We start from the raw sequence: 26,098 nt of genomic DNA on the forward strand, positions 1-26,098 counted from the left end.
AGAAGAGTAAAGTTTTATGAGAAGAAGAAGAAGAAAGTCAGTAATAACTAGAAAAGCACTCAGAGAGCGCAGAACTCCGCCAAGCCAGATCAGTGCCCCCCCTCTCCCGATCACCACCAAAATGTAATCATTTGTTTCTTGTGCCAGTATCAACATTTCCTGAAATTTCATCTAAATCTGTTCATAACTTTTTGAGTTATGTTGCACACAGACAGACAGACAGACAAACCAACACCGGCAAAAATATAACCTCCTTGGCGGAGGTAATAAACATGAAGACGACAGAGGCAACACTAATGTGATACTAATATCGCAGCGTTTAAAAGCTTAGCTTCAGGAGGTAGAGAAAAGATAAATGAGCCAGAAGTTTGCTTTTCACTTCCGCTGGCGACGGTCCGCACCACTCCGTACCTCCATAGTATTATCGGTAGGATGTAAACCGGCCCAGCCCTGGGTAGTTGTCCTAAATGTGTCAGTACCTTGTGTCTAACTCACACAGTGGCTCTTTGAACAGATCCTCAACCTCCACGGTTCCGCTGGTATTCTTCGTCTGGGTATGCATCTGCCAGCACCTGGAAAATGGATGGAATGTACGCAGAGGACGGACAGAACGCTGCTTCCATATCTGTCTGTGTCTTTAACGTTACTTGCAGTCAGCGTTACTTTTATCACCGTCATTTATTTTGAAAAATCTCCGCACTCTTCACATTCCCCACACATTATTCCTCCTCCTTGTACCTGCTGCACTGAACTGCGAATGTCACATGGTCGTAAGTGGTATCGGTGCAGATTACTTTTACGAGTATGAGTACAAGTACACACACTGAGTATCGGAGCCGATGCCCAATACTGGTATCAAAATGGTGCATCCCTAGTTTTGGACGTCCCCAGGTCCCCATAGAAACAATGATGGTGTTAGGTAACCCTAACACTGGGCTGATGGTTCATTTACTGTTGCTGCACCAAAACTGTGGAAGTCGTTGCCTACTGACCTGTGAGTCCACACTGACCGGCCCCTGTTCAAGTCCAGGTTAAAGACCCACCTGTTTAGACTGGGTTTGAACCCTTAGCACTGAGACACTAGTAGGTTTTAATCTGTGGTCTTTTTTAACACTGTGCGTTGTGTCTTATTGTTTTATACATATTTATGGTATTTGACTAAACCAGTGGTTTTCAACCTTGGGGTCGGGACCTCATGTGGGGCCGCTTGGAATTGAAATGGGGTTGCCTGAAATTTCTAGTAATTGATAAAAAAAAAAAAAAAAAATCTTACTATTAAAAAATGTATGGTGAGTTGAGAGAGACAATAACAATCCGTAAAAGACATGACAAACTGTGAAGCTGAAACTGAAGCACTGTGGTTCTGTTTTTCTTTCAATGTTCATTGTGGTCAGTTTCAGATGCTGCAGCTCTTTCATAATTCATGGTTTGAGTTCTTGTTTGTTCAGTATGAACTGTCAGCCTTGTAAATATAAGATGGACTGACTGTACATATGCTGACCAAGGAAAATCCAATTCTCCCTTTGTGCAGTAATCTACACCTGGATTTACTGCCTCCATCCACAATAATATATATTATATAGACTAAATGTCATCTAAAATTAACATGAATCTGCAATATAGTATTGCAAACTATTACATGATCAAAAATGAATTAATTTTAGCAAAAAAAAAAGTCTTTGTTTTGAATGTCTGGGGTCGCCAGAAATTTGTGATGTTAAAATGGGGTCACGAGTCAGAAAAGGTTGGGAACCACTGGACTAAACTGTCTCTATCGATAATTTAATCCTGTTTTTAGATGTAAAGCACTTTGGTCTCCTTCATGTTGTTGTAAACGGCTATATAAATAAACTTTGATTGACTGATTGATTGAGATCAAGACCCAATTGCATTTCACACCTTGGCCCCTCCTCCTTACCCCTACACCTCTATTTTGCGCATTTTTGCGGTTTGTGGTTGATAGTGGTAAATAGATGTCCAAAGCCCATGGAACAGAGAGGGTTCCAGCTGCTGACGACATGGAGAATTCTGTCACAAAGTTAGAACATCTGTTTATAGTGAGGCTTTTTCAGCGCCATAGAGCACCGTCTATGGTCTGGTGCTGATTCACCCACTTCCGTTGTCGGAGTGGTGATTAGGTCACTTCCGGACTCAATCATATTCACACGGTAACGTACCGTGTTGGAGTATGGAGAGTCCAGACCCAGGACTACCTTCAACTGGACTCAGCTACGGAACTGGAGCACGGAACGGTTGCATTCACATGGATAAAAGTAAGCGGACTTTGGGGTCCAGGGGACTCGGATTGGACTATTGTTTGGGATTTTTCATCATAGTTTAGTTTTATTTAGTTTTGCCTTTTTTTCTCTAGTTCAGTTAGTTTTAATTAGTTTTTAGAGCAGGTTTGCTAGTTTTTCTTACTTTTAGTTTTTTTCTAAATGCTTAGTTTTACTTTAGTTTTACTTTCCTCATATCTTTTATCTTCTTTGCCATCATATTCATATAAATCCCAGACAGGACTCTGCTGCTTTCTCCCAACTTTAGTCCCCATGTTTCCAGGTAGAGTGGGGACCAGAAGACGACTGTAAATGACAAATGATGAGAAGTGACGGGCTGTGAAGTGCTGTATAATGCCGCGAGCTAAAGTTGTTCGGGCGAAATAAATTGACTTCAATCCAACACTGGCTAAGGGAATTGTATCCATAATTTTTATATGTTTTAGTTAGTTTTGTAAACACATAATACAATTTCATTTAGTTATCATTTTTTCTTTAAATTACAGTTTTTATTCATTTTAGTCAACAAAAATGTTTTTACAATTCTAGTTTTCATCATTTCATTAGTTTTCGTTAACGATAATAAGCTTGACTCAGATACGGACTTGAATACGCTGTGTGAAAATGGCCTTAATTACATCCTCTGCCTGGTCGGAGGCCACAGTAGAGGGAACACATTTAGTCCACGAAGCCGTGCACTTCAACAGGACACTTCTGTTCACTGCCCTGCATTCACTACAACTAAGACATTGATCTAGGCCAGGGCTCTTTCAGGGGCCACATTCAGCCCCATTTGATCTCAAGTGGGCCAGACCAGTAAAATAATAGCATAATAACCTATAAATAATCACAACTCCAAATATCTTTTTTTCATTTTGTTTTAGTGCAAAAACCCCAATTAAATTCTGAAAATACTTACTTTTACAAACTATTCAAACAAAAAAGATGTGAATAACCTGAGAAAACTGAAATTTCTTAAGAAAAATAAGTGCAATTTTAGAAAAGCACTGAGAGAGCAAAGGCCTCCACCAAAGCAGATCAGTAGCTGCCCCCCTCAATCACCACCAAAATGTAATAATTTGTTCCTTGTGCCAGTATCAACAATTCCTGAAAATTTCATCAAAAACCTGTATGTATATCTATCTATCTATCTATCTATCTATCTATCTATCTATCTATCTATCTATCTATCTATCTATCTATCTATCTATCTATCTATCTATCTATCTATCTATCTATCTACAGGGTGGGGAAGCAAAATTTACAATATTTTGAGGCAGGGATTGAAACACAGTGTATGACCAATTAGTTTATTGAAAGTCATGAGAATTTATTTGCCACAAAAAAATTTGCATAATAGAAAATGTTTTTATTCTATGTGTCCTCCTTCTTTCTCAATAACTGCCTTCACACGCTTCCTGAAACTTGCGCAAGTGTTCCTTAAATATTCAGGTGACAACTTCTCCCAATCTTCTTTAACAGTATCTTCCAGACTTTCTCATAATACTTTTGCTCACAGTCATTCTCTACTTTCCATTATAAACAGTCTTTATGGACACTCTAACTATTTTTGAAATCTCCTTTGGTGTGACGAGTGCATTCAGCAAATCACACACTCTTTGACGTTTGCTTTCCTGATTACTCATAAAAAAAGTTTTAGATCTTTGAGTTCAGCTCATGAAAAATAGGAGCAAAAACAAAAGTGGTGCATTTATATTTTTGTTCAGTATATATATATATATATATATATATATATATATATATATATATATATATACGTATATATTTCCATCTATGAGTTGTAAACCGTGGTCCTCATCCTTCGTACCTGTATCTTCATTAGTTCCTGTTATTACTGGTTCTAATTATACTAGTCTTTTATTCCAATTATTAATGTTTATTTAAGTAACCTTGAATTCAGTTAGGGTCTTACTGTTAGTAATATTAGTAAATAAATGTCCTTCTGGTCCCATTACACAGCCAAACCAGAACCAAAGGCATCTTCATCTCTGATGTCTACTTTTGGTATTGGAGTTTTTTTTTTTTATGATGGGAAGCATCGATCTACATCGTTCTTTCTTTGATCTTCAAAGGTTAAAGACACCAGGGGCTTTCATCCATTTTTGTCCCACATTAATAACATTAATCAGTCCCTCCAGAAAAATGCAATTGAATAATTTAATGCATAATCAAGCAAATGGAGCACATTATGTGGGGGTCCGCATTTTTTCATAAAGGGCGCATATTCACCACAATAATGGCATATTTCCACACAAAACATGCAAAATATGTGGGGCCTGCATGATTTCATAATCCCCACATTTTTCTGCATAAAGTTTAAAAAATATTGTATTGTAACTCGACACGGGTAGGGATGTAGTGACGTCAGTGCGATGTGTGACGTCAACAGCTTGTGCGTCCACAGAAGGTAAACTAACCACGACCCTCAGAAAAAATCCTGCAAGATGCATAAAACCACGTAAAAGCCCACATGTTCTATCACATAATCAAGGATTCTTGCCTGTATTTTTCTGAAGGGATTGATGAACTAATAAAATCAAACCAAAGCAGGAGGAGTCGTATGTAGTGTTTTATTTGTTCATTCAGTGTAGAGCAGTCACAATCACAATCACATTTTCCATTTTTCATCTTAGTAGGAGTGAAATCACTGAGTGGATACAGATTCTCTTCCCCATGTGGACAGATGTGCTTGGGGGTCGACTACACCATTCAGTTCTTACTCAAACTGTAGTCGTCTGGATTTTACTGCTGAACAAATACAAGGTCTGACATAATCTCAAACCTCCGACTTGAACGTTTTATAAAGATGAGGTATGTCTATGAGAAAATGGAAGAGGGCAGCTTTATTTTCCTCTTTTACCAAGATGTTAAATTAGTCTAAAAGGCATCATACCTTTATTTACTTGTTTCTGTGAACTGAAATCAACCTAAATGTGTTTATTGTCCGATTCAACCTCAGCTATAATCTAATGATTAAACACATCCCATCAGTAAAAACATATCAAATCAATCACGTTAAGTTTGAATGGTTTAGAGTTGAACTGACATGATGATGATGAAAGTACTGATGTGTCATGTGCTGTTGTGTCCTAGGGCAAGACACTTCACCACCTGCCTCCAGTGTCACTCACACTGGTGTATGAATGTGTGAAGGTTTGGTGGTGGGAGGGGCCGTTTGGTGCCTCCATCAGTCTGTCCTTGGGCAGCTGTAGAAGTTTACCAGTTTACCAGTTCAACATTTTACCAGTTTACCACCACCAGTGAGTGAATATGAGTGCGAATATGGATCAAAAATGTATTTGGGGCCTTAAAAAAGCATCACAGGAATCCAATTCATTATTATTATTATTATTATTATTATTATTATTATTATTACATGAGGACATTTGAATGTTATCCTGATTTCTTAATTGTCCCAGGACATCTGATCACATGGTCCAGTTGAAGGAAACATTAGAGAATCTGAAAGAATCCACACAGATGGAGGTAGATTTGACCCTGTGACCTAAGACTCAATGATCAAAGAATACATAAACTATAATCAATCAATCAATCAATCAATCAATCTTTAATTATATAGCACTTTTCATGCAAAACAGGGCAACACAAAGTGGTTCACACAATGATAACAATAACATACACACTCACACACACACGCGCACACACACACACACACCATAGGAACCTCCTTCCTAATAAAGAACAGGAGCTGATGAAGCGCTAACATTCGTGCTCAGATTGTGTCGAACACGTTCAAATTTTGTAACTGATTTCAAACTTGTCTTGTGCTCTAAATGTTTCCACATCTTTTCCTGATTTACAGATGAATTCTGTTTAATTAATTTGTACTCAACAGTTGTTGACCAGATGTTTCCAGATCTACTGGAAGTGGAGGTTTGTGGATCTGGATGTGAACGACCCCCGTGATCCAGGTGGACTGGATCTGGACCTCTGGGTGGGTTTTGGCTATCACTTCTCCTTCTCTGTCGACATCCTCCCATCATGCCATGCTTCTCTGGTGTTCCTCAGGGCCTTGGTCCTCTTGGGGTCCACCACAACGTAGTCCACACGTGCACGCTCACCACGTGTACGCTCCTCGCCTGGTCCCACCTGCTCATTGCCGCCATTCCCGTCTTCTGCTGGAGAGCATTTCTGAGAAGATGAACAGATGAGTTTAGTTTGGTTTATTAAGGTGGTCCTCCATGGTACTCCATCAGGACCTCTTTTGTGCATTTGGGTCACTTCAGGGTCACATTCAGTTCAGACTAAAAACTAATTTATTTGTAGATTTTCAACAGCATAACATGGATGCATTATACAATCTGTACATTTCTACTCTCTTTTTAAACACAAGTCCCCACCCCCAACTTAAATATAAACATAAACATGTAAATATATCTACCAAGAGACATCAGGATTATGAACAGGAGGCATATAGTATTCATACAAAGTCTAGATCTGAAAACATAGCAAAAGCAAAAATAAATGCATAAAATAAGATTGAACAGATAACAATTATACATATATTGAAAAAAAGACAGAAGTAAACTAGAAAAGCACTCAGAGAGCACAGACCTCCGCCAAGGCAGATCAGTGCCCCCCCCCCGATGTTTGTCTGTTTGTCTGTCTGTGTGGAAGATAACTCAAAAAGTTATGGATGGATTTGGATGAAAATTTCAGGAAATGTTGATACTGGCACAAGGAACAAATGATTAAATTTTGGTGGTGATCGGGGGCTCTCTCTTCTAGAAAAGCACTCGGACAGTGCAGACCCCCACCAAGGCAGATCAGTGGGCCCCAGTGGCCCCTCCACCCTCCCCACCCCCGATCACCACCAAAACTTAATCATTTTCTCCTTGTGCCAGTATCAACATTTCCTTAAATTTTCATCCAAATCCCTCCATAACTTTTTGAGTTATCTTGCACACAGACAGACAAACAGACAAACCAACGCCGGCAAAAACATAACCTCCTTGGCAGAGGTAAATATGTACCATACCTACAGTTCTCCTGCTGAGTGGTGATCTGGTGTTAAAGTCATGATATATTCCTCATTGTAAAGTTTCTGTGAAGTTTAGAAAAGGCTGCCATGCTTTATAGAATTTTGCAGTTGATCCTGCTAACGTACATCTCATCTTCTCCATATGTAAAAACCTGATAATCTCTGCAATCCACTGATCATGTGTGGGAGGGGATTCCTGTTTCCACCTCAAAAGTATAAGATGTTGCGCAAGTAGAGAACCAAATGCAATAGCATTAGAATAATATTTAAACATATGAATGTTTGGGGGAATCACTCCAAAAAGTGCTGTCAGGGCTGAACGTGGAAAGTTAATGTCATATATTTTTGAAAATGTAGTAAATATAGATGTCTAATAGTTATGAAGATTAGGACATGTCCAAAAAGTGTGGATAAGTGAACCAGTATCTGAAGATTCAAAACTGATAGAAGTCGCATTTAATGTGGAATATGAACCAACACACAAAAAAAACAGATTTCACCCAAAAAATCCAAATTGTGCATTAAAGACCTGCTGTGGGCGGAGTCAGAGAGAAAGAGAGAGAGAGAGAGAGAGAGAGAGAGAGAGAGAGAGAGAGAGAGAGAAAGAGAGAGAGAGAGAGGCCCTTTTACCTTTCTAACTGATGTTGATCGTCTGGTGTGGAGGTCCAGGTCCAGGTACTCCACCTGTTTGACTCCTTTGCCTCGCCATAGCAACGGGCTGCTGACTCCGCCCTCTGAGGCACGGTGCAGCATCAGCCTCAGAGACTGTAGACACATGCAGTTTAAAAAAGTGGACGTTCGAAGGGGTGGGGTCCCACAGAAACCCATTTACAGAAACTATAGGAGGAACATGTGGGTCATACCGGCTCCCCAGCACTGGAGCTGAGATGGGACGTTGTCATGGCAATGTAGCTGTCATCAGGATCATCAGAGTCAGAGGAGGGGGAGGAGCTATGAGAGGAGCTGGGCCAGACGGATCTATGAGTGGACAGACTGAGACACAAACACAAACACAACTGAAATGATGGGGTTTATGTTTGATCTTTTTCAGCCATTCCATTGTGTTTGAAATCAGAAAATGTACAAACGGTCTTTTCTGGTGTCAGTTTGAATTTAGAGAACTTTAGTTACTTCATAAACTCTGGCACTACACATAATTATTGTTCGCTTCTACTTCCTTATATGTCCTATTGTGTGGGAGTGTGGGGCTGGACGTATAAAACAACCGTAAATACTGTAGTCCTCTTACAAAAACCAGCCATATATATTATTAATAAGGACGGTTACTATGAACATACTGATGAACTGTTTATGAAATCCCATATTATGAAATTTAATGATTTGGTTTACTATAAATAATGCAAATAATGTATAAAGCCAAATTAAAGTGACTCCCTGTCTGTGTACAAAGGGTCTTCTCAACACATGAGTCTAAATATGATTTGGCGAGGTGTTTGTAAATTTGTCGAACAAAAAGCTAGAAAGGAGAGTAAAAGAAGATGTATTTGTGTTGTTGGAGTGAAACTATGGAATGAGGCCAGCATGGATTTAAGAATGTGTAGCTCATTTTTGATATTTAAAAAAAAGGGTACGTAAGGCAATTTTTGAAGGATACAATTGTTAAGATCTAATAAGTAATAAATAAATAATTTCTTTTTGACTCTACATTGAATTACCATTAATTTGGTTGGTTAAGTTTTCTATTTTTCTGGCTTAGTTTCGCTTTTTTATGTTTTTGCTTGTTTGTTTAACTGTGTACATTGTTGTGTTTTTTTCTTTTTCCTATATTGAATGCTGGGTTGTGGAATGTGTTCTGCAGGACAGGCATTAATAGAAGCATTCTGCTTCTGCCTGGGCCTGTTCAGTCACTAACCTGTTGGTAATGTTTGGAGTGTTGACACTGGTTGGATTATGTGATGACTGAATAAAGAATTTCATCATCATTTCTTTCATTTCCTTTGACGCTGTACGTTTGTCTCTTTTGGACACCGTATGATGGCTGAATGCATCCTAATGAACAGGTTTTATATTGTCGTTTCAACCTGTGGGAAGTTCCCCTTCGGTTCCTGTGTATTTACTCCTTGTGTATCAGCGTGACGTCATGTGACTGTGTTCCGTAGTGTTCATACTAGAGTAACTCACTGCTTCAGTCTTTCCTTCTGTATGTGATGTTCTTTGTATCTAAGCAGAAACAGTGAAGCAGCAGCAACAGGATCAGTGTGTGACTCCAGGGTTCCACCTACTGGTACACATCTGCATCACACACTGTTACTGTCCACTGGGCTGTCAGTGTCGCCTTTGGCTAACAGTCATATGACGTCTCCTTTTAAAGACTTTTTTGTTAGATTGTCCTTTTTAGTCCAACAGTCCGAAGGCTGTGATGGACCGCTGGATCAGCTGTTCCTCCATCATCCGTAAACAATTGTCCTAGGATCTTCTTCTCTGAAACCGTAGGTCAAAATGTCTTGATATTTGTTGTGGAACATGTTTGGGGTAAGGTCTACCAAGTTTGTTCAAAGAATTGGGAAATATGGATTTTTGAATCTTTTGTGAAATTTGGACTTTTCCAAATCCCCATTGGTTTATAATGGGACACATTTCAAAGTGTAAAAACTGGACAACTGTAGAAGATATTGATATAATTACTATTGACAATAGAAAGTAGTGATTGTTCATATAGATCAGGGGTCTCAAACATGTGGCCCGGGGGCCAAATGTGTCCCGCCAAAGGTTCCAATCCGGCCCATGGGATGAATTTGCAAAATGCAAAAATTCCACAGTCAAGACTGTGGAACTCATTTTAGTTCAGGTTCCACATACAGACCAATATGATCTACAGTAAAATAATAACACCAGAATAGCCTACAAAAAATAATGACTATTTTCTTCTCAGTTTGATGTGAAAAAAATAATCTTACATTATGACTATAAATAATGACAACTTTACAATTTTGTCTTTTTTTAGAGCAAAAAATAGCATTAAATTATGAAAATATTTACATTTACAAACTATCCTGAAACAATAAAATGTGAATAACCTGAACAAATATGAACAACCTGAAATGCCTGAAGAAAATTAAGCACAATTTTAACTATTTTCTGCCTGTTCCTCAGTGTTTGGTGTCTTTGTAGATCTGATCCATAATGCACATGTAAAAATGATAAGTTGAGACATAATATTGTTAAAACTGCACTTAGTTTTCTCAAGAAATTTCAGTTTTTTCAGGTTATTCACATCTTTTTTGTTCGGATAGTTTATGAAAGTAAGTAGACAAAAATTTGGAGTTGTCATTATTTATAGGTTATTCTGTTATTATTTTACTGGTCCGGCCACTGGAGATCAAATCAGGCTGAATGTGGAACCTGAAGGAAAATGAGTTTGAGAGCCCTGATATAGATGCTGTAAGATATAAATGTGTTACTGTATGAGATACAGACAGTGTGTATACAGTTTATATGTTTTCATTTTCAAGAGGGAAGTTGGGAATTTGGGTCATTTAGGTTGTAGTAACCTGCAGTACTCAAGTATAACCACTAGGGGGAATAAGATCAAAGCAGCCAGATTTACAGTCATGGAAAAACATGATTAGACCGTCAAATACAGTGGTTATGTAATCCAGTACTAACTCCTGTGTGTGTCATGTGACAGAAAAGAAAACATGGAATGTCTAAAAACACTGTTTTTGTCAGAACAATGACATAGATACTGATGGAAAAACTGAAGTGATTTTGGTTCTTATCAAGAAAACACATTAAATGGATAGATATCAGCTCTGGAATTAAACTACTATGAACTATTTTTGTTGGTATCATGATATTTGTCCAAACAAATAGACGTTTACTTGGACCAGGCATTAAAATGAACAGAAACTGAAGAAAACAAAGGGCAGTTTAATCCTGTTTTCCGTGACTGTAAACTGCTCAGAGCCACACTTCTAACTCTGTTCAGGTATGAAATATTAATACATGTGCAGATTTCTGTTGACGCTGCTGAACCAAACACACACAAACACACACTTACTCCCGTGTGAAGGTTCGAGTGACAGGTGAGCGGACAGGGGGCGGGACTTCCTGCCAGTCCTGTGGCACTGGGGTGATGTCCAGAGGAGCTGGTTTTACTGGGAAAGAGACAGAACAGGAGTTTGTGAACACAGATGATTAAATGATGCAGAAAAGAGGTATTAAATGTATTTAATTATTATTATTATTTGTTAAGGTTACAGGTACATTAATCGTACAGTAGTTTTAACATTGTTGAATCAGAAACAGCTCAGTTCAATCACCATTTCATTTCAGAGTGTCTGTAAAGTGCAGGTGTTAGTGTGGGTAAGTGCAGCCTGTCAGACCTCCAACTGCAGCCTCGTCAAACAAAGTGGAAGCAGGTAAATAATTCAGCATGAAAAAACCCTGAAGGACGGTCACAGGCGACAAAGGCTGACGAACACAGAGGAGGAAGGATGGTGGACGCCAAGAACAGAAGTTCTGCTCTGCAACCTTTATGAAAGAGGTTTCAGCTTAATGTGAGCATCTGTACATAAACAGTGTTTTAGTGGTTCTACATGGTTCTGCCCTTCCACATCATCCAGGATCTGTCGAATATGACCCATGCACCTCACACAGACATAGACAGGGTTAAAACCTGACACTGGTCTAGTTCAGAGTCCACATATTCAGACTACTGGGTTTATTTGGACCTCTGGGCTCAACAGCAGCCCCTGCACAGACACAAAGCAACGGCACAGTTAGCAACGTCCTTTAACCCTTGAAGACCCAAACGTCCACCTTTAACCCTTAAAGACCCAAACGTCCACCTTTAACCCTTAAAGACCCAAATGTCCACCTTTAACCCTTAAAGACCCAAACGTCCACCTTTAACCCTTACAGACCCAAACGTCCACCTTTAACCCTTACAGACCCAAACGTCCACCTTTAACCTAAACCATCTACTGATCTAAACCGTTTAATTTCTGTTGATCCACTAATTCTATCAATCCATGTCAATAATTGGTGTAAAACACAGTTCTTCATCTTTTCATGGTCATCAGATATGACCGTATTTGGATGTTCAGAAGCTCCGTAGTTACCGTGGAAACACCGTCATCTTCTCCAACATTGATTCCCCAGTAAAACCCATGGAGTTGAATCAATGACAGTGGGTGGGTTTATGGGTTTATGTTTAGTTAATGACAGATTGGACTGAAAAAGACACTGTTTATTCAGTTTGATCTGTTTCTGATAGAAGAACCATCAACTTTAATCTGAGCTTTAATGAACATCTACATGATCAGTGAATTAAATATAGGAAAATACACGATTTATATACCTAATAATAAACATAACCCACTGTGCACTTTTAATCTCCTTCTGCCAAATCTAGTGTAATATTCTGTTAAAGTTCCTGCCCTATAATTTAGTTTAGATTATCTTTGTGTAAAACTTATTACATACATATTTATATGTAAAAGTACTCAGATATTAGAACTGCACAAAACACAAGGACATTGGACCTGGAATAGTGATGCCCCTAATATGACCTAATGTGAGGGTAATTCAAAGGCTCTGTCTGTGAAGATGGGATACAATATAATCATGTTTCATTCATATATAATCACCTGAAACAATAGGACCAAGGCTCCTGTAGTCCAACAGCATATTGAAAGACATTAATTGACACTCATTTGACCTTTCAAGGTCACCCAAGGTCAAAGGTCATGGCACCAAATCAAAGCCCGTATGTGACTTCTTATCTATTACCAATAGTAATTATATCAATATTTGCAATTGTTTTCAAGTTATAACACTTTAAAATGTGTTCCATTATAAACCGATGGGGATTTGGAAAATTTCAAAAATTCATTAAAAAAATTAAAGAATCAATATTTCTCTAATCTTTGAACAAATTTGGTAGACTTTACCCCAAAGATGTTCCACAACAAATATCAAGACCTTCTGACTGACAGTTTCTGAGAAGAAGATTCTAGAACGATTGTTTACGGACAACAGACTGATGATGGATGGACAGATGACAGACAGATGACGGATGGACAGATAACAGCTGATCCCAATATGCACATGACGTCACCGATAGCGGAAGTCACCGTGGTTCCACCCACTGAGTGTCAGAAAGAGGGAGATGAGTGACAGCGTTGGCTTCAATACTGTCTAAACTGAAGAACAATATTTAATAAAAAAATGGGGCAGAGCTGTTGTATGAACAGGTTTGAAAAGCAGTCGGCGCTATCGTTTTACAGACACCGAAAAAATAAAGAAAAGAGAAGGAGATGGATCCACAAATCCAGAAACCTAAACCTAGATTTGTGGATCCTGTTTGGTGTCAGGTAACATTAATTTATGCTGTGTTTTTGGGTCAAATCAGACCTTAAATGACATATTGTTTTGGCTAACATTACTTCTTAGTAAAGCTCTTGGTTTCATGATCAGATCTTTCATGGTTTTTGTCTTCATTTTGTGATTCTGAATCTTGTGCTCCTACATGATTAGTAAACTAACTGAAACTGAGGCCAACCTAGTTTTACAAATACAGGGGTATTGGAGAATAAAGCTACGATGGAGTGTTAGGACCACATAAGAAAATAAAAACATTTGTCACTACAAGTATAAAGTCATAAAATATCGATATAAAACCCGTAATTTTATGATAATAAAGTCAAATGCAAAAAGAATCACTATGTTATGAGAATAAAGTCATAGTTTTAAAAAACCTCATAATTTAACAAAAATGTCATTCGTTTATGAGATTAAAGTCGTCATATTCGACAATAAAGCCATTATATTACAGGAATAATGTCGTAATTTAAAAACAGGTGGGAAATATCATAATTTACAAGAATAAAGTCATACCCTTGCTGGTCCACAACAGTAGTATCTGTGTTGGATAAAGTACTTGATCTGAACTAGACTCAGTAAATCTCCTCAGTCCCAGTAGATCATGCATATATTCACTGGGGTCAGTCCACGGTCTACTGTAAACGCACTTTGGATCAGCTGGTTCTGGGCCCTAGTTTTGGACCCTGGTTGTCAGTAATGATGAAACCATGTATATTTGTTTCAGGTAAAAATAGCGTTGATCCCCTCCACCCTGGATCAAGTCAGGATCCTCCATTTCTGTCCACATGTCAGTGTTCATGGACCACTTGTTCTTTGGTAGCTCATACGGATCCATGTCCAGCCCAATTGTCCTTAATTTAATTTCATATTTCACATTTTCCTGGTCTCACTATGTTTACTGCTATACTCCGTCATGTTGAGCAGGTTGGTTTTTGCCACTCAGTCTGTGACGTGTGTGCATACCCTCTATAGTCCATTGGACCTTTGGGTCATTAGACTAAACAGAACCACTGTGTGTGCACAATATTAAACCTCCTCAGACCCAGCTATGGGTTTTCTGACCACATTTGTGGACAAGAGTTTCACAGTTTTATACAAAAATACAAACAAAAAACAGCTGTCCACTGCAAAGGACATTCAATAAAAATAAATAAAAAAATGCATCTGAAAAAACTGTTGCATCATGATGTTTCCAATATATGCAATTATTTAAATAATAATAATAAAAAATAAAAAAAAAACTTGTTCTGTCCTGGGTCTGAGGAGGTTTAAGTCATGGATCCAGTCTTACCTCGTGGCTGCGGTTTCAGGTTGCGGTGGATTGGAGGTGGCGTCGAGTCCGCTCCCCCCTCCCCCTCACCTGGGGGGCTCATGGGATTGAACCGAGGAGAGCTCCGGAAGCCCATGTGGACTGGGGGGGGCACCTGCCTCCCCAGGGAGGCCTGCTCAGATGCAGCTGTGGGAGGCTGAGTGGGAAGGCTGGAGGACAGAGGGGTCATGGGGACATAGTTTTCATCTGGACCTTGGACAGCACGGTCAGCACTCATGGAGGGAGGGGGTGGAGGCGCCCTGGGACAAGACAAGAACAAATCACACCTTCAGTATCAACCCATAAACACCCAGAGCTGCTTCTGTGTCAGTTCAAAATGACATTTTCTCTGTATTTAACCTTTATTAAGTGATTTAGCACCATGTATTCTAATATTATCCTCTGTAGTTTGTCTTTTTTCAGTGTAAATCCTGTATTTTCCTATATTTAATTCACTGATCCTGTAGATGTTCATTAAAGCTCAGATTAAAGTTGATGGTTCTTCTATCAGAAACAGATCAAACTGAATAAACTGTCTTTTTCAGTCCAATCTGTCATTAACTGAACATAAACCCAGTGTGTCCATTGACTGTCATTGATTCAACTCCATGGGTTTTACTGGGGAATCAATGTTGGAGAAGATGATGGTGTTTCCATGGTAACTAAAGAGCCTCTGAATGTCCAAATATGGTCATATCTGATGACCATGAAAAGATGAAGAACTGTATTTTACACCAATTATTGACATGTATTGATAGGATTAATGGATCAACAGGTGTTAAACAGTTTAGATCAGTAGATGGTTTAGGTTAAAGGTGGACGTTTGGGTCTTTAAGGGTTAAAGGCGGACGTTTGTGTCTTTAAGGGTTAAAGGTGGACTTTTGGGTCTTTAAGGGTTAAAGGTGGACTTTTGGGTCTTTAAGGGTTAAAGGTGGACTTTTGGGTCTTTAAGGGTTAAAGGCGGACGTTTGTGTCTTTAAGGGTTAAAGGTGGACTTTTGGGTCTTTAAGGGTTAAAGGTGGACGTTTGGGTCTTTAAGAGTTAAAGGCGGAGATTTGGGTCTTTAAGGGTTAAAGGCGGACGTTTGTGTCCTTAAGGGTTAAAGGTGGACTTTTGGGTCTTTAAGGGTTAATGTTGAAGTGGATTCAATTTGCATTTTTCATTAAAAGTGAAAACATTTGTCCCTTAAAACTGTGTACATAAAATATAAAACCACATAAATTATTACATTCACATGTGTTATTTACACATAAAAACACAGTATAATATATTTAGTATTATATATTTTAGTATTATATATTTTCATACACCTTTGTACCATTGTTGAAGGTGTTATCTGGACCTTCATGTGACTACAGTGTCCACTTGCCTACATTTGCTTAAACCTACTGATTCCATGAAGGCAGTTTTCAACTGTGTCTGACCTGGGTGTAACCGGAGGTTCAGCGGCGGCGCTCATGGGAACGTAGTTCTCCTCCGCTTCGTCATCTTCACAGCAAACACTTCCCAGAGGAACCATGCCTTTATTAAACTGACAAAAAGACGTGGGTTTAGACCGTTCGCTGAGGTTGGTCTGAAATGTTCAAGTGTGGGAGGAAAACAGATGCTTTATTTCAGTTTCAACTCACAAAGTAGGTGTTGAAGCTTTCACTGAACTCAAACATACTGGCTCTGTCTGACACAGGCCCAGGGATGAAGACACCAGCAGAACCTGAGGCAGATACAAACAGGACACAATGACCATAATGACAAAAAAAAAAAAAAGAAATGAAATGATTTTATCAAATGGCTGCAACAGAACAAAGAGTGGAACATTTAAGATCGTCTGAAGACTTTCCATACCCACTAGGCCTGTAACGGTCCACATACCGAACTGAACCGTTTCAGTTCACACCTGTTCGGTTCGGTATACAGCTGTACCAAAACAGCACAGTATGTTGAGAAAAAGAAAAAGTAACTAAAGACGTTGGTCGATGCGGAACTTTAAATCCGTGCAAGTTCCACATGGACGTATTGAAGGAGTGCACATTGACCCGAAATACAAAATAGCAGCTGATATAAGGAAAAAAACAAACAACAAATATGATGTGAACCTGGAAGGAAGAGACAGAAGACCCTCCACCATCAGTACAGTCCTGTTTGGGATCACTTCGGGTTCAGGTGAAAGACGATCACCTATGTCCAGTAGTTCTCAAACACTTACACTCTGTGTCTGTCTGTCTGTCTGTGTTTCTCTCTCTCTCTCTCTCTCTCTCTCCCTCTCTCTCTCACACACACACACACTGTATAATAAAGGAATAGAATCCAGGTGTCGGACGTTTAAAGTATGTAAAGTTTCACATTCGTTTCACGCCAGCTTTAGTTATGGACCGCACCCCCACTATATTAATGCCACCCCCCAAATCGCACTCTGCACACATACACATACACATACACACACACACACACACACACACACACATACAAACACACAAGGTGGCCTAAACAGTTTGTCAACTGTCCTAAAATAAATAATTTGCTCTCTTGTTAATGTTGCACCTCATGTGGAATTTTTTTGTTGTTGTTTTTCTGCAGAATGTGAACTGACAGAACTGTGATTAGATTTTTGTTGTTTGTTCAAAACTACCTTTCTGGGAAAAGTGCACTACTAATGTTTGAAATACATTTAGTAATATTTTATTTATTTTATTTTTCATTTGATTTATAGCAGCAGAATTATATTATTCCTGTTTTCTATACTCTATTGTCTCCAAAAATTGGGGGGAAAATGTTTAAAAATTCATAATAAATCCATTAAAGACATTTTGAGGGGTTTTCTTTCTTCTCATACCAAACCGAAAAAAAAAACCAAACAAACCGTGACTTTCAAAACCGAAAACGTACCGAACTGAAAATTTTGTGTACCGTTACAGGCCTAATACCCACTGTATAACACATCAGATAAAGGTCACATATTGTACTCTGACATCAGTGACTCAAAGAAAACCTCCAACACCCATTTTGGGTTCTGACTCTAAGGGTGGTTAAGAAACTTTTTTTGCTTATTTTTCTGCTCAAGATGTTTTGTTTTTTCTTTTTTTAAATTTCTTTTTCTGTTTAAAGTTTGTTTACAAAAATGTTATTTAAAAAAAGGTCTCTAGTCTACTGTAACTGAAGAAGTAAATCAGAACAGTCCTGTTCTTACCGGTCTGCATGCATCCTAGTACTGAGACAGTGGTACCCCTCTGTAGTCCTCCAGCTCCTCCTGCTCCTCCTCCTGCTCCTCCTCCTGCTCCTCCTCCTCCTCCTCCTCCTCCTCCTCCTCCTCCTCCTCCCTCCCCACACCTGTCCTTGTTCTCTGGCTCCGTTGTGGACCGGGGTAGCATCACAGGTCCTGTACCCATATCTGAACTCTCTCCCTGGGCTGCGATGGCAGGGGGCTTTGGCGGGCGCGGAGGAGGAATCGGGGTGGAGGCGTGGAGCTCCCCCTGGTTTACAGAGGCCACACTGGGGGTGGAGGAGGGGCGGTGAGGGGGGTGTGGCAATGAAGTGGCTGCAGGACGGGGGATCTGGTAGGTACTGGTGGAGGTGAAGGAGTGGGGTTGGTCACTGATGTTTATGGCCACGGGTCGGAGGTGGAAGTCCAGAGAGTGTTTTCTGGGATGAGGTGACGGGTGGCAGCGAAGTCGACCTGGCCCTTTCTGGGGGTCAGAGGTCAAGGTGGTGTCAGGACACGGAGTGAGAGGGCTGGTCATTGCGGTGACAGTCCATGGGGCCGTCCGAAAGACAGAGGAGGAGGAAGAGGAGGACAGAGAAGGAAGGAGAGAGGGAGAGGAGGAAGAGGAGGAGGTGGCAGAGGGAGGGCAGAGGTTGTCACTGGAGTTGGTTTCAAGAGAGGTCGAGGAACCTGAGGGAGGCCTGGAGACACAGATGAAGAGCTAAAGGTTAGGACTGAAGGAGCAGTTCACCCACATATAAGAACAGTCCACATACACAGCCATAGGACCGGATTTACTAAAATCGCAAATAACAGGCGAAAATTAGCTTGCTCGCACTATTGATTTGCGTGTCACAGGTGATCAGCTCAGATTTCCTGCATAAATGACAAAAAGTGAAAGTCTTGGAGACCGCCCTATTTAAAGGAGGATTTAGCATGTGCTACTGTTTGTCGTCATGGAGACAGTTGGCTGTATAAACTGCTCTGGGATCCACCAGTACTAATGGAACAGTGACTGGAATGATCCAGACAAAGGAAATGTACCGTTGGAGTAGTTTAGTCAGAGAAGGTACTGATGACTCCTGTGACTGGACCCAGATCAGCCCCTAGAACATCTAGAAGTTCTCCAGTGGCATTGTGGTTAGGACATACATCTGTATTAGTTCATGTAGAAGTTCTCCAATGGCATTGTGGGTAGGACATACATCTGTATTAGTTCATGTAGAAGTTCTCCAATGGCATTGTGGGTAGGACATACATCTGTATTAGTTCATGTAGAAGTTCTCCAATGGCATTGTGGGTAGGACATACATCTGTATTAGTTCATGTAGAAGTTCTCCAATGGCATTGTGGGTAGGACATACATCTGTATTAGTTCATGTAGAAGTTCTCCAATGGCATTGTGGGTAGGACATACATCTGTATTAGTTCATGTAGAAGTTCTCCAATGGCATTGTGGGTAGGACATACATCTGTATTAGTTCATGTAGAAGTTCTCCAATGCCATTGTGGGTAGGACATACATCTGTATTAGTTCATGTAGAAGTTCTCCAATGGCATTGTGGGTAGGACATACATCTGTATTAGTTCATGTAGAAGTTCTCCAATGGCATTGTGGGTAGGACATATGTCTGTATTATTTGTTCTTGGGTCATTCCATTAATGTTGCTGTGATCAGAACCGACTGGTTCTGTGTGTTGCCTTTGGTTGGGCCTAAGCCCCTCCTCCTCAGCCAGTTTATGGTGAAGCTGTTCCAGTTCAAACCTGCCTTTAAGACCAGATAAATATAGATGCAAAATCAGCCACTGCAACCATTTTCAGATTTGGTATATCACATCATATTCCAATAAATAAATATTTGCATCTACTCCTCCCAATAATTTTGTGCATTCTGGCAGAAACGCCCATATTACATGTTCATCAGGGCAAACACACTAAATGGGTTGTGAAAGATATTTTGTCCATTTCAGAGACACAACCCTCGGTGCGTCTGTTAGTAGATAAACTTCAACCTGTTTTAGCATGAACAGTCAAGTTTGGGCATGTTTTTACACAAACCTTTTGTAAATCCGGCCCTATGTGGTTGCGATTTTGTTGGATAACATGAGATGTTGGTTTGTAACAGTGTCAAAAAACACTGTTGCCCATGAAGGTGGAAAAAAAAATATTTTTACCCGTTTTCGTGAAGTGATCATGAAACTGTGTTAGATTGTTGATGTTCTCTATCAGTGTATGTGGTTCTCAGTATGTATCCACTGCATCTGGTCAAAGGTGATACTGATGTGTAGAAATAGGAATAAAAGGTGTCTGAAAACAAAATTATTCCAACTTTATGGGGAACAGTGTATTTAGAAATATACTGACTAGTACTGAGTGGGCAATGAAAGGAAAACATGTCCTGCAATCAATAGAATTTCACAAAGTCAAGAAGCTTAGAAAATACATTTTGTAAAGAATTTTTTTCCGTTTGAAAACACTAACAGCCCTTGCACTTCCACAGCACTGTTCTACCTTCTACCTTGTTTTGGACCTTCTGGTAGTGGTGGGCGGATCGATCTAAATATTGATAGTATCGATACCAAGTCGGTATCAGTATCAGATCAATACTAACGTGGTGAGATCAATACTTTAGATGTCTGGGTCTTTGAGGGCTGAAGGTGGATGTTTGGGTCTTTAAGGGTTAAAGGTGGACATTTGGGTCTTTAAGGGCTAAAGGTGTATATTTGGGTCTTTAAGGGTTAAGAATATTAAGTCTTTACTGAGTCACATTTTTATTATATAATGAGCACGTTTTTTCCAGTTTTCAGTCCAACCACCAGGGGTCGGTCAGAACGTGGGAACCAACTGTGTACACTGGAAATCTGCTCCTTCCATTTACTGTCTTAGTTTGTCTTCACACGTCTCAGACTCTGTATTTAAGATCCTTTGAGCACTAGTTGGACTCCAAACATTGGAATTCACAACCAAAACTGTGCGAAATGATAGCATCTTTCCAGAAGAGAGGGAAATCTGAGTTATTTTGTTGATGTAATGAAGTGTACCATGAAGCCAGCGTGTGGGTGTGATCCAGGCTCAGATACAGCTCTAATCCCTCCCATAGGTTTATGAATGAATTAACCAATGTTTAATGTCATTGTGTGCACATAACGAAATTTTTCTTAGACTTAGTTCTCGGATAAAAAGAGAAAATATAAAAACACTCAAGACTTAGTGTATCAAGACAGTGTATATAGACAGAAATGTAAAATACAGTCTGTACAGTCCAGTGCAAAACAGTATGTACTGTTAGGATGGAACTGTGTGTAATATTGTGTGCACTGAGCTAGTAATGGTTTAGGCTGTGAACCTGTAACGCTAACGGGTCATGTGACCTCTGTCCAGTTTCCTGTGGCTGCTTCTACATGTGTGTTCGTACCTGGTGTGGCTCTGACAGTTTGATAACCACAGGTAGTCGTCTGCTGAGTTTGCATCGGGCTCCAGGTGCCGCACACTGACCGGGTCATAGGGAGGCGGGACAGACCCTGTTACCGTGGTGATAGTAGCACAGGCACCGGTGGAGGTCACTGTGGAGATGGAGGAGGAGGAGATGGAAGGTCTGTCTGAAAACAACAGACAAAATGACAGTAACATTACTGATCATTTATATCCTCTTACACCAATCAGACATGGGTATTAGAGATTTCAATGTAAAACAAATATTATTATAGTTAATAGTGCATATATACACACACACACACACACACACACACACATATATATATATATATATTTCGGGTCGGGAAGCAAAATTTACAATGAACATTTAGTTATTTTTTCTCAGCAGGCACTACGTCAATTGTTTTGAAACCAAACATATACTGATGTCATAATCATACCTAACACTATTATCCATACCTTTTCAGAAACTTTTGCCCATATGAGTAATCAGGAAAGCAAACGTCAAAGAGTGTGTGATTTGCTGAATGCGCGCGTCACACCAAAGGAGATTTCAAAAATAGTTGGAGTGTCCATAAAGACTGTTTATAATGGAAAGAAGAGAATGACTATGAGCAAAACTATTAGGAGAAAGTCTGGAAGATACTATTAAAGAAGAATGGGAGAAGTTGTCACCCGAATATTTGAGGAACACTTGCGCAAGTTTCAGGAAGCGTGTGAAGGCAGTTATTGAGAAAGGAGGACACATAGAATAAAAACATTTTCTATTATGTACATTTTCTTGTGGCAAATAAATTCCCATGACTTTCAATAAACTAACTGGTCATACACTGTCTTTCAAACCCTTCCTCAAAATATTGTAAATTTTGCTTCCCCACCCTGTGTGTATATATACATATATGTGTGTGTGTGTGTGTATACTGTATGTCAGAAGTATAACTTTACATCATCAGTTATATCTTTTTTTTTTATAAACAGTTCCATAAAATAGAGCTCTTAAGCAAAAAAAATGAGCCTATTTGAGAAATGACAGAGGAAACTTTAATGTATGACACTGATGTTCACTTTGGCTGGATCTGGTCCATTTATGATTTACGTGATAAATTAAATCACCTACATATGCCTCTGAGAGACTACAAATACAGTTGTTGCTTTTTTTTAAATACTCTTTTGTGTAAAATTTTTTGTTTTGATAGGGTCTGTTTAGAAGTCGGTGGCTATGAGAGGACAGAAGAAGGTACAAACTAAGTTTGTCATTTTTTGAGACACTTCAGTGTTTTACAGTATTCATATCAGAGTCACCAGCTGGGTTTAAGGACCGTTTTACTAAATCAAACCCATATTTGTCCAGTTTGGACCCAGTCCAGTTTGTCCAGTTTAGACCCAGTCCAGTTTGTCCAGTTTGGACACAGTCCAGTTTGTCCAGTTTGGACACAGTCCAGTTTGTCCAGTTTGGACACAGTCCAGTTTGTCCTTGTAGGTGTTTCCATTGAATAGTGTTTTGTTCAGTTATGTGTGGTTCTAGTCCAGTCCCGTCTGTCCGCATGTGTTCATTGTGGTCCAGTCCCGTCTAGTTTTGTTCTGGTTCTGGTTTAAGGCAGATGTTTGACTCAGTTGGATCCAAACCTCCATGGTGTTGCCAGTGTAGTGTGGGTTCATCTACTGCTATTGCACTGAACAAAACCACCAGGACCACATGAACAGGGACAAAACCACCAGGACCACATGAACAGGGACAAAACCACCAGGACCACATGAACAGGGACAAAACCACTGGGACCACATGAACAGGGACAAAACCACCGGGACCACATGAACAGGGACAAAACCACCAGGACCACATGAACAGCACAAATCAACTCCATGGGTTTACAGTTCACTGGTATACTATACTTATAGATCCAAATGACTCCAAAACCACCTCGTGAAAGCAGAAACACTTTTTTGAGATCTTTAACAGTTTTTGTGACATTTCAGTGTTTCCATTACCACTTTCCTATTGCACAATTTACATTTTGCATTTTTCTGAGGGTAAACCCAACTACTGACCCATATGATGCTACGAGGCCTTTGTCGTCTCTCTTCTTTCGTCCCACTTGTTTTCGCACTCATTCACCAAACTCACGTGTACTTTTCCACATCGGCACATTTCAACTGCGACACAACAAAAGCTGTGAGACATGTGTGGATCTGTAGGTGTGTCTGGGATCTCCTCACCATCATCTGTGGGGCTGAAGCCACAGAGCAGACAGATGGACGACACCCAGCGGTTCATGTCCTCCTCGGACTCGGCCACCAGGTACCAGGTCCTCTCCTCCGTCCTCAGGTCAAACACAAAACTACTCTCCAGTTCTTTCTTGGTGAAGGACAGACCAGCGTCCACCTCAAGGACAGAGGAACAGAGGAACAGTCTTCAGATCTTTTACTGCAAAAAAAACCCCTCATACTGCACTGTATTAATACTCCACAGGAAGGAAAGGTTCTGTCTGGAAAACATTACCACTGAAGGAGTTCTATGTAGTATTGATATTCCAAAGTCTCACCAGCAGGGGGACGTCATGTAGAAGGACACACTTATGCCGCATTTCCACTACACGGAACTGGCTGGACTCGACTCGGCTCGGCTCGGCTTGACTCGGGTACCAGGTACTATTCCTGGAGATCGTTTCCATTACACGATACTACCGACTTTACAAAACTTGGACGTCATAGCGATGTGGTGCGTTACTTCTATGTCGTAGCTCTGAGAGTTGCTGATAAACTCACTTGTTGGTTGGTGCTCCATCAAGGTCATGCTGAATTTTTACATCTGAATCTCCTGGACTGACCATGGTGTAGTTTTCAGGCTGTCATCATGTGGATTAACCTACCGCTATATTTACTGTAAACTTTCGCATCTGTTTTTTGTAAAATGGCAGGTCACAGAGACAACTCTCTGACCAATCAGTGGTCTGCAGTGTTTACATGTCACGTTTTAGTATCTGGTCCCCAGTAGTGGAAACATGGCATTAGTTTGACCCAAACCACCAGTGAATCGGTACTATGTATCCACAGACTGAATCAACCACTGAATAAAGGATAAAGTTCATTATTTACAAACATCTGTACTATGACCAGTTTGACACCTAGGGATGGGAATCGAGAACTGGTTCTTTTTGAGAACTGGATCACAGTAGCTCGATTCCTTGGAATCATTTGCCTGCCTGTTTAACGATTCTGCTTATCAATTCCACCTTCGTTGAGCATGCGTGATGACGTCACGTGTACGCTGCATTGTTTTGGTCAGAACGTAGCCAACATGGTGTTGAGGCAGAAAGGGTCTAAAAAGACCACACCAGGTCCACTGGAACACTGTCAAAGCTTCCATTTCTTCAAAAGGGTGGAATCCCTCCAATATGTTCAAACATTTGTCCACAGCATGTGATTCATTTGATTCACTACTTAGTGGCGCTTGTGAATCTAGCCACAGAGTGACAATCAGGCCGTCATCCGGGCCCAGTTCTGGTTCCGGTGCGGGCAACAAACATTGTACCCCCTAAAGTACAAGTTTCCGAAGGTAGGGGAAAGGAAATGAGTTGCACAGCAACGCGGGAGACGGGCAGAGTCGAACCGGTTCCACGTAGTGGAAATGCGGTAATAGAGGAATTAGTAAAGCCTCTTCAGCTTCACTTTCACTGCACACACCCCCCCCCCACCCCCCAGCTGGAACCACCATCATCTGTTATTATTATTAGTACATACTGTGTATGTTATATTTTCTGGAAATATGAAAGACAGTTAATGCAAACACGCCCATTTGTACTCTTTTATTCCATCACCCAATGAGAATCGAAAAGAGACTCGATAAGCAAATCGATAATGGAATCGGAATCGTTAAATTCTTACCGATTCCCATCCCTATTGACACCCCTGTACTAGAACATTTTTGACAGTTACTGCACTGAAAAAGTGATGTGTATATTACATACTTCCGCTGCAGTGGACGTCAACAGTCTTTTGTACTTCAATATAAAGACACACTCACTGTGAAAGACAACTGTGTACTGGGCTTTGGAACCATGTCCTTTGAGCGTTTACCTGTTCACACATGTTCAGGTTGATGGTCCTGATTGGCCGACGTGACTGCTGGTTCTTGTAGTACTGCAGGACATCCGGCTCACCGCTCAGCCGCCCGCTACGCAGCACGAACCAACGCCGCTTCCACGCCTGAACAGACAGACAGGTGCCACCAAAGGATTACGATTTCATTAGAAACTAAATATGGACAAAATCACATTTCACAACAAGGACCAAATTTCAGCCTCGTTACATAAAAAAATGAAGTAAAACAATTCATATCAGAATAATTGCAAATAAATTTTCTAATAATCAGTTAATACACCAACAAATTCTCACAGTTGGTTTTGATTTGTATTCTATGTGACCAACAAGTCAAAAATCTATATATAATGTTCAGGTTTTTTATTTGCTGTCCTCATTAAGGGTGTAAGAAAATATCAGTTCTGCAATAT

General features: G+C 40.1%; 1 protein-coding gene across 2 annotated transcripts in view; it reads right to left on the bottom strand.

Annotated features, from left to right (window-relative positions):
- Positions 1 to 4,853: 4,853 nt before the first annotated feature.
- Positions 4,854 to 26,098, bottom strand: part of LOC115438499 (GRB2-associated-binding protein 1-like) — a 35,230-nt gene continuing 13,985 nt past the window's right edge. Inside the window, exons 2-12 of one of the 2 annotated variants that reach the window (XM_030162151.1) lie at positions 25,665 to 25,793; positions 23,805 to 23,970; positions 21,568 to 21,715; positions 18,141 to 18,853; positions 16,585 to 16,667; positions 16,381 to 16,487; positions 14,939 to 15,216; positions 11,321 to 11,417; positions 8,163 to 8,292; positions 7,930 to 8,064; positions 4,854 to 6,449 (exon numbers count right to left, since the gene is read on the bottom strand). In XM_030162151.1, coding sequence (XP_030018011.1) covers positions 6,267 to 6,449; positions 7,930 to 8,064; positions 8,163 to 8,292; positions 11,321 to 11,417; positions 14,939 to 15,216; positions 16,381 to 16,487; positions 16,585 to 16,667; positions 18,141 to 18,853; positions 21,568 to 21,715; positions 23,805 to 23,970; positions 25,665 to 25,793 — 2,169 coding nt within the window. In that variant the 3' untranslated portion in view covers positions 4,854 to 6,266. Of the gene's footprint in view, positions 6,450 to 7,929; positions 8,065 to 8,162; positions 8,293 to 11,320; positions 11,418 to 14,938; positions 15,217 to 16,380; positions 16,488 to 16,584; positions 16,668 to 18,140; positions 18,854 to 21,567; positions 21,752 to 23,804; positions 23,971 to 25,664; positions 25,794 to 26,098 lie in introns of both variants that reach the window. The other variant, XM_030162150.1, reaches the window with a different exon arrangement.

Source organism: Sphaeramia orbicularis, chromosome 18, assembly GCF_902148855.1.
Source record: "Sphaeramia orbicularis chromosome 18, fSphaOr1.1, whole genome shotgun sequence".
Taxonomy (NCBI): Eukaryota; Metazoa; Chordata; class Actinopteri; order Kurtiformes; family Apogonidae; genus Sphaeramia; species Sphaeramia orbicularis.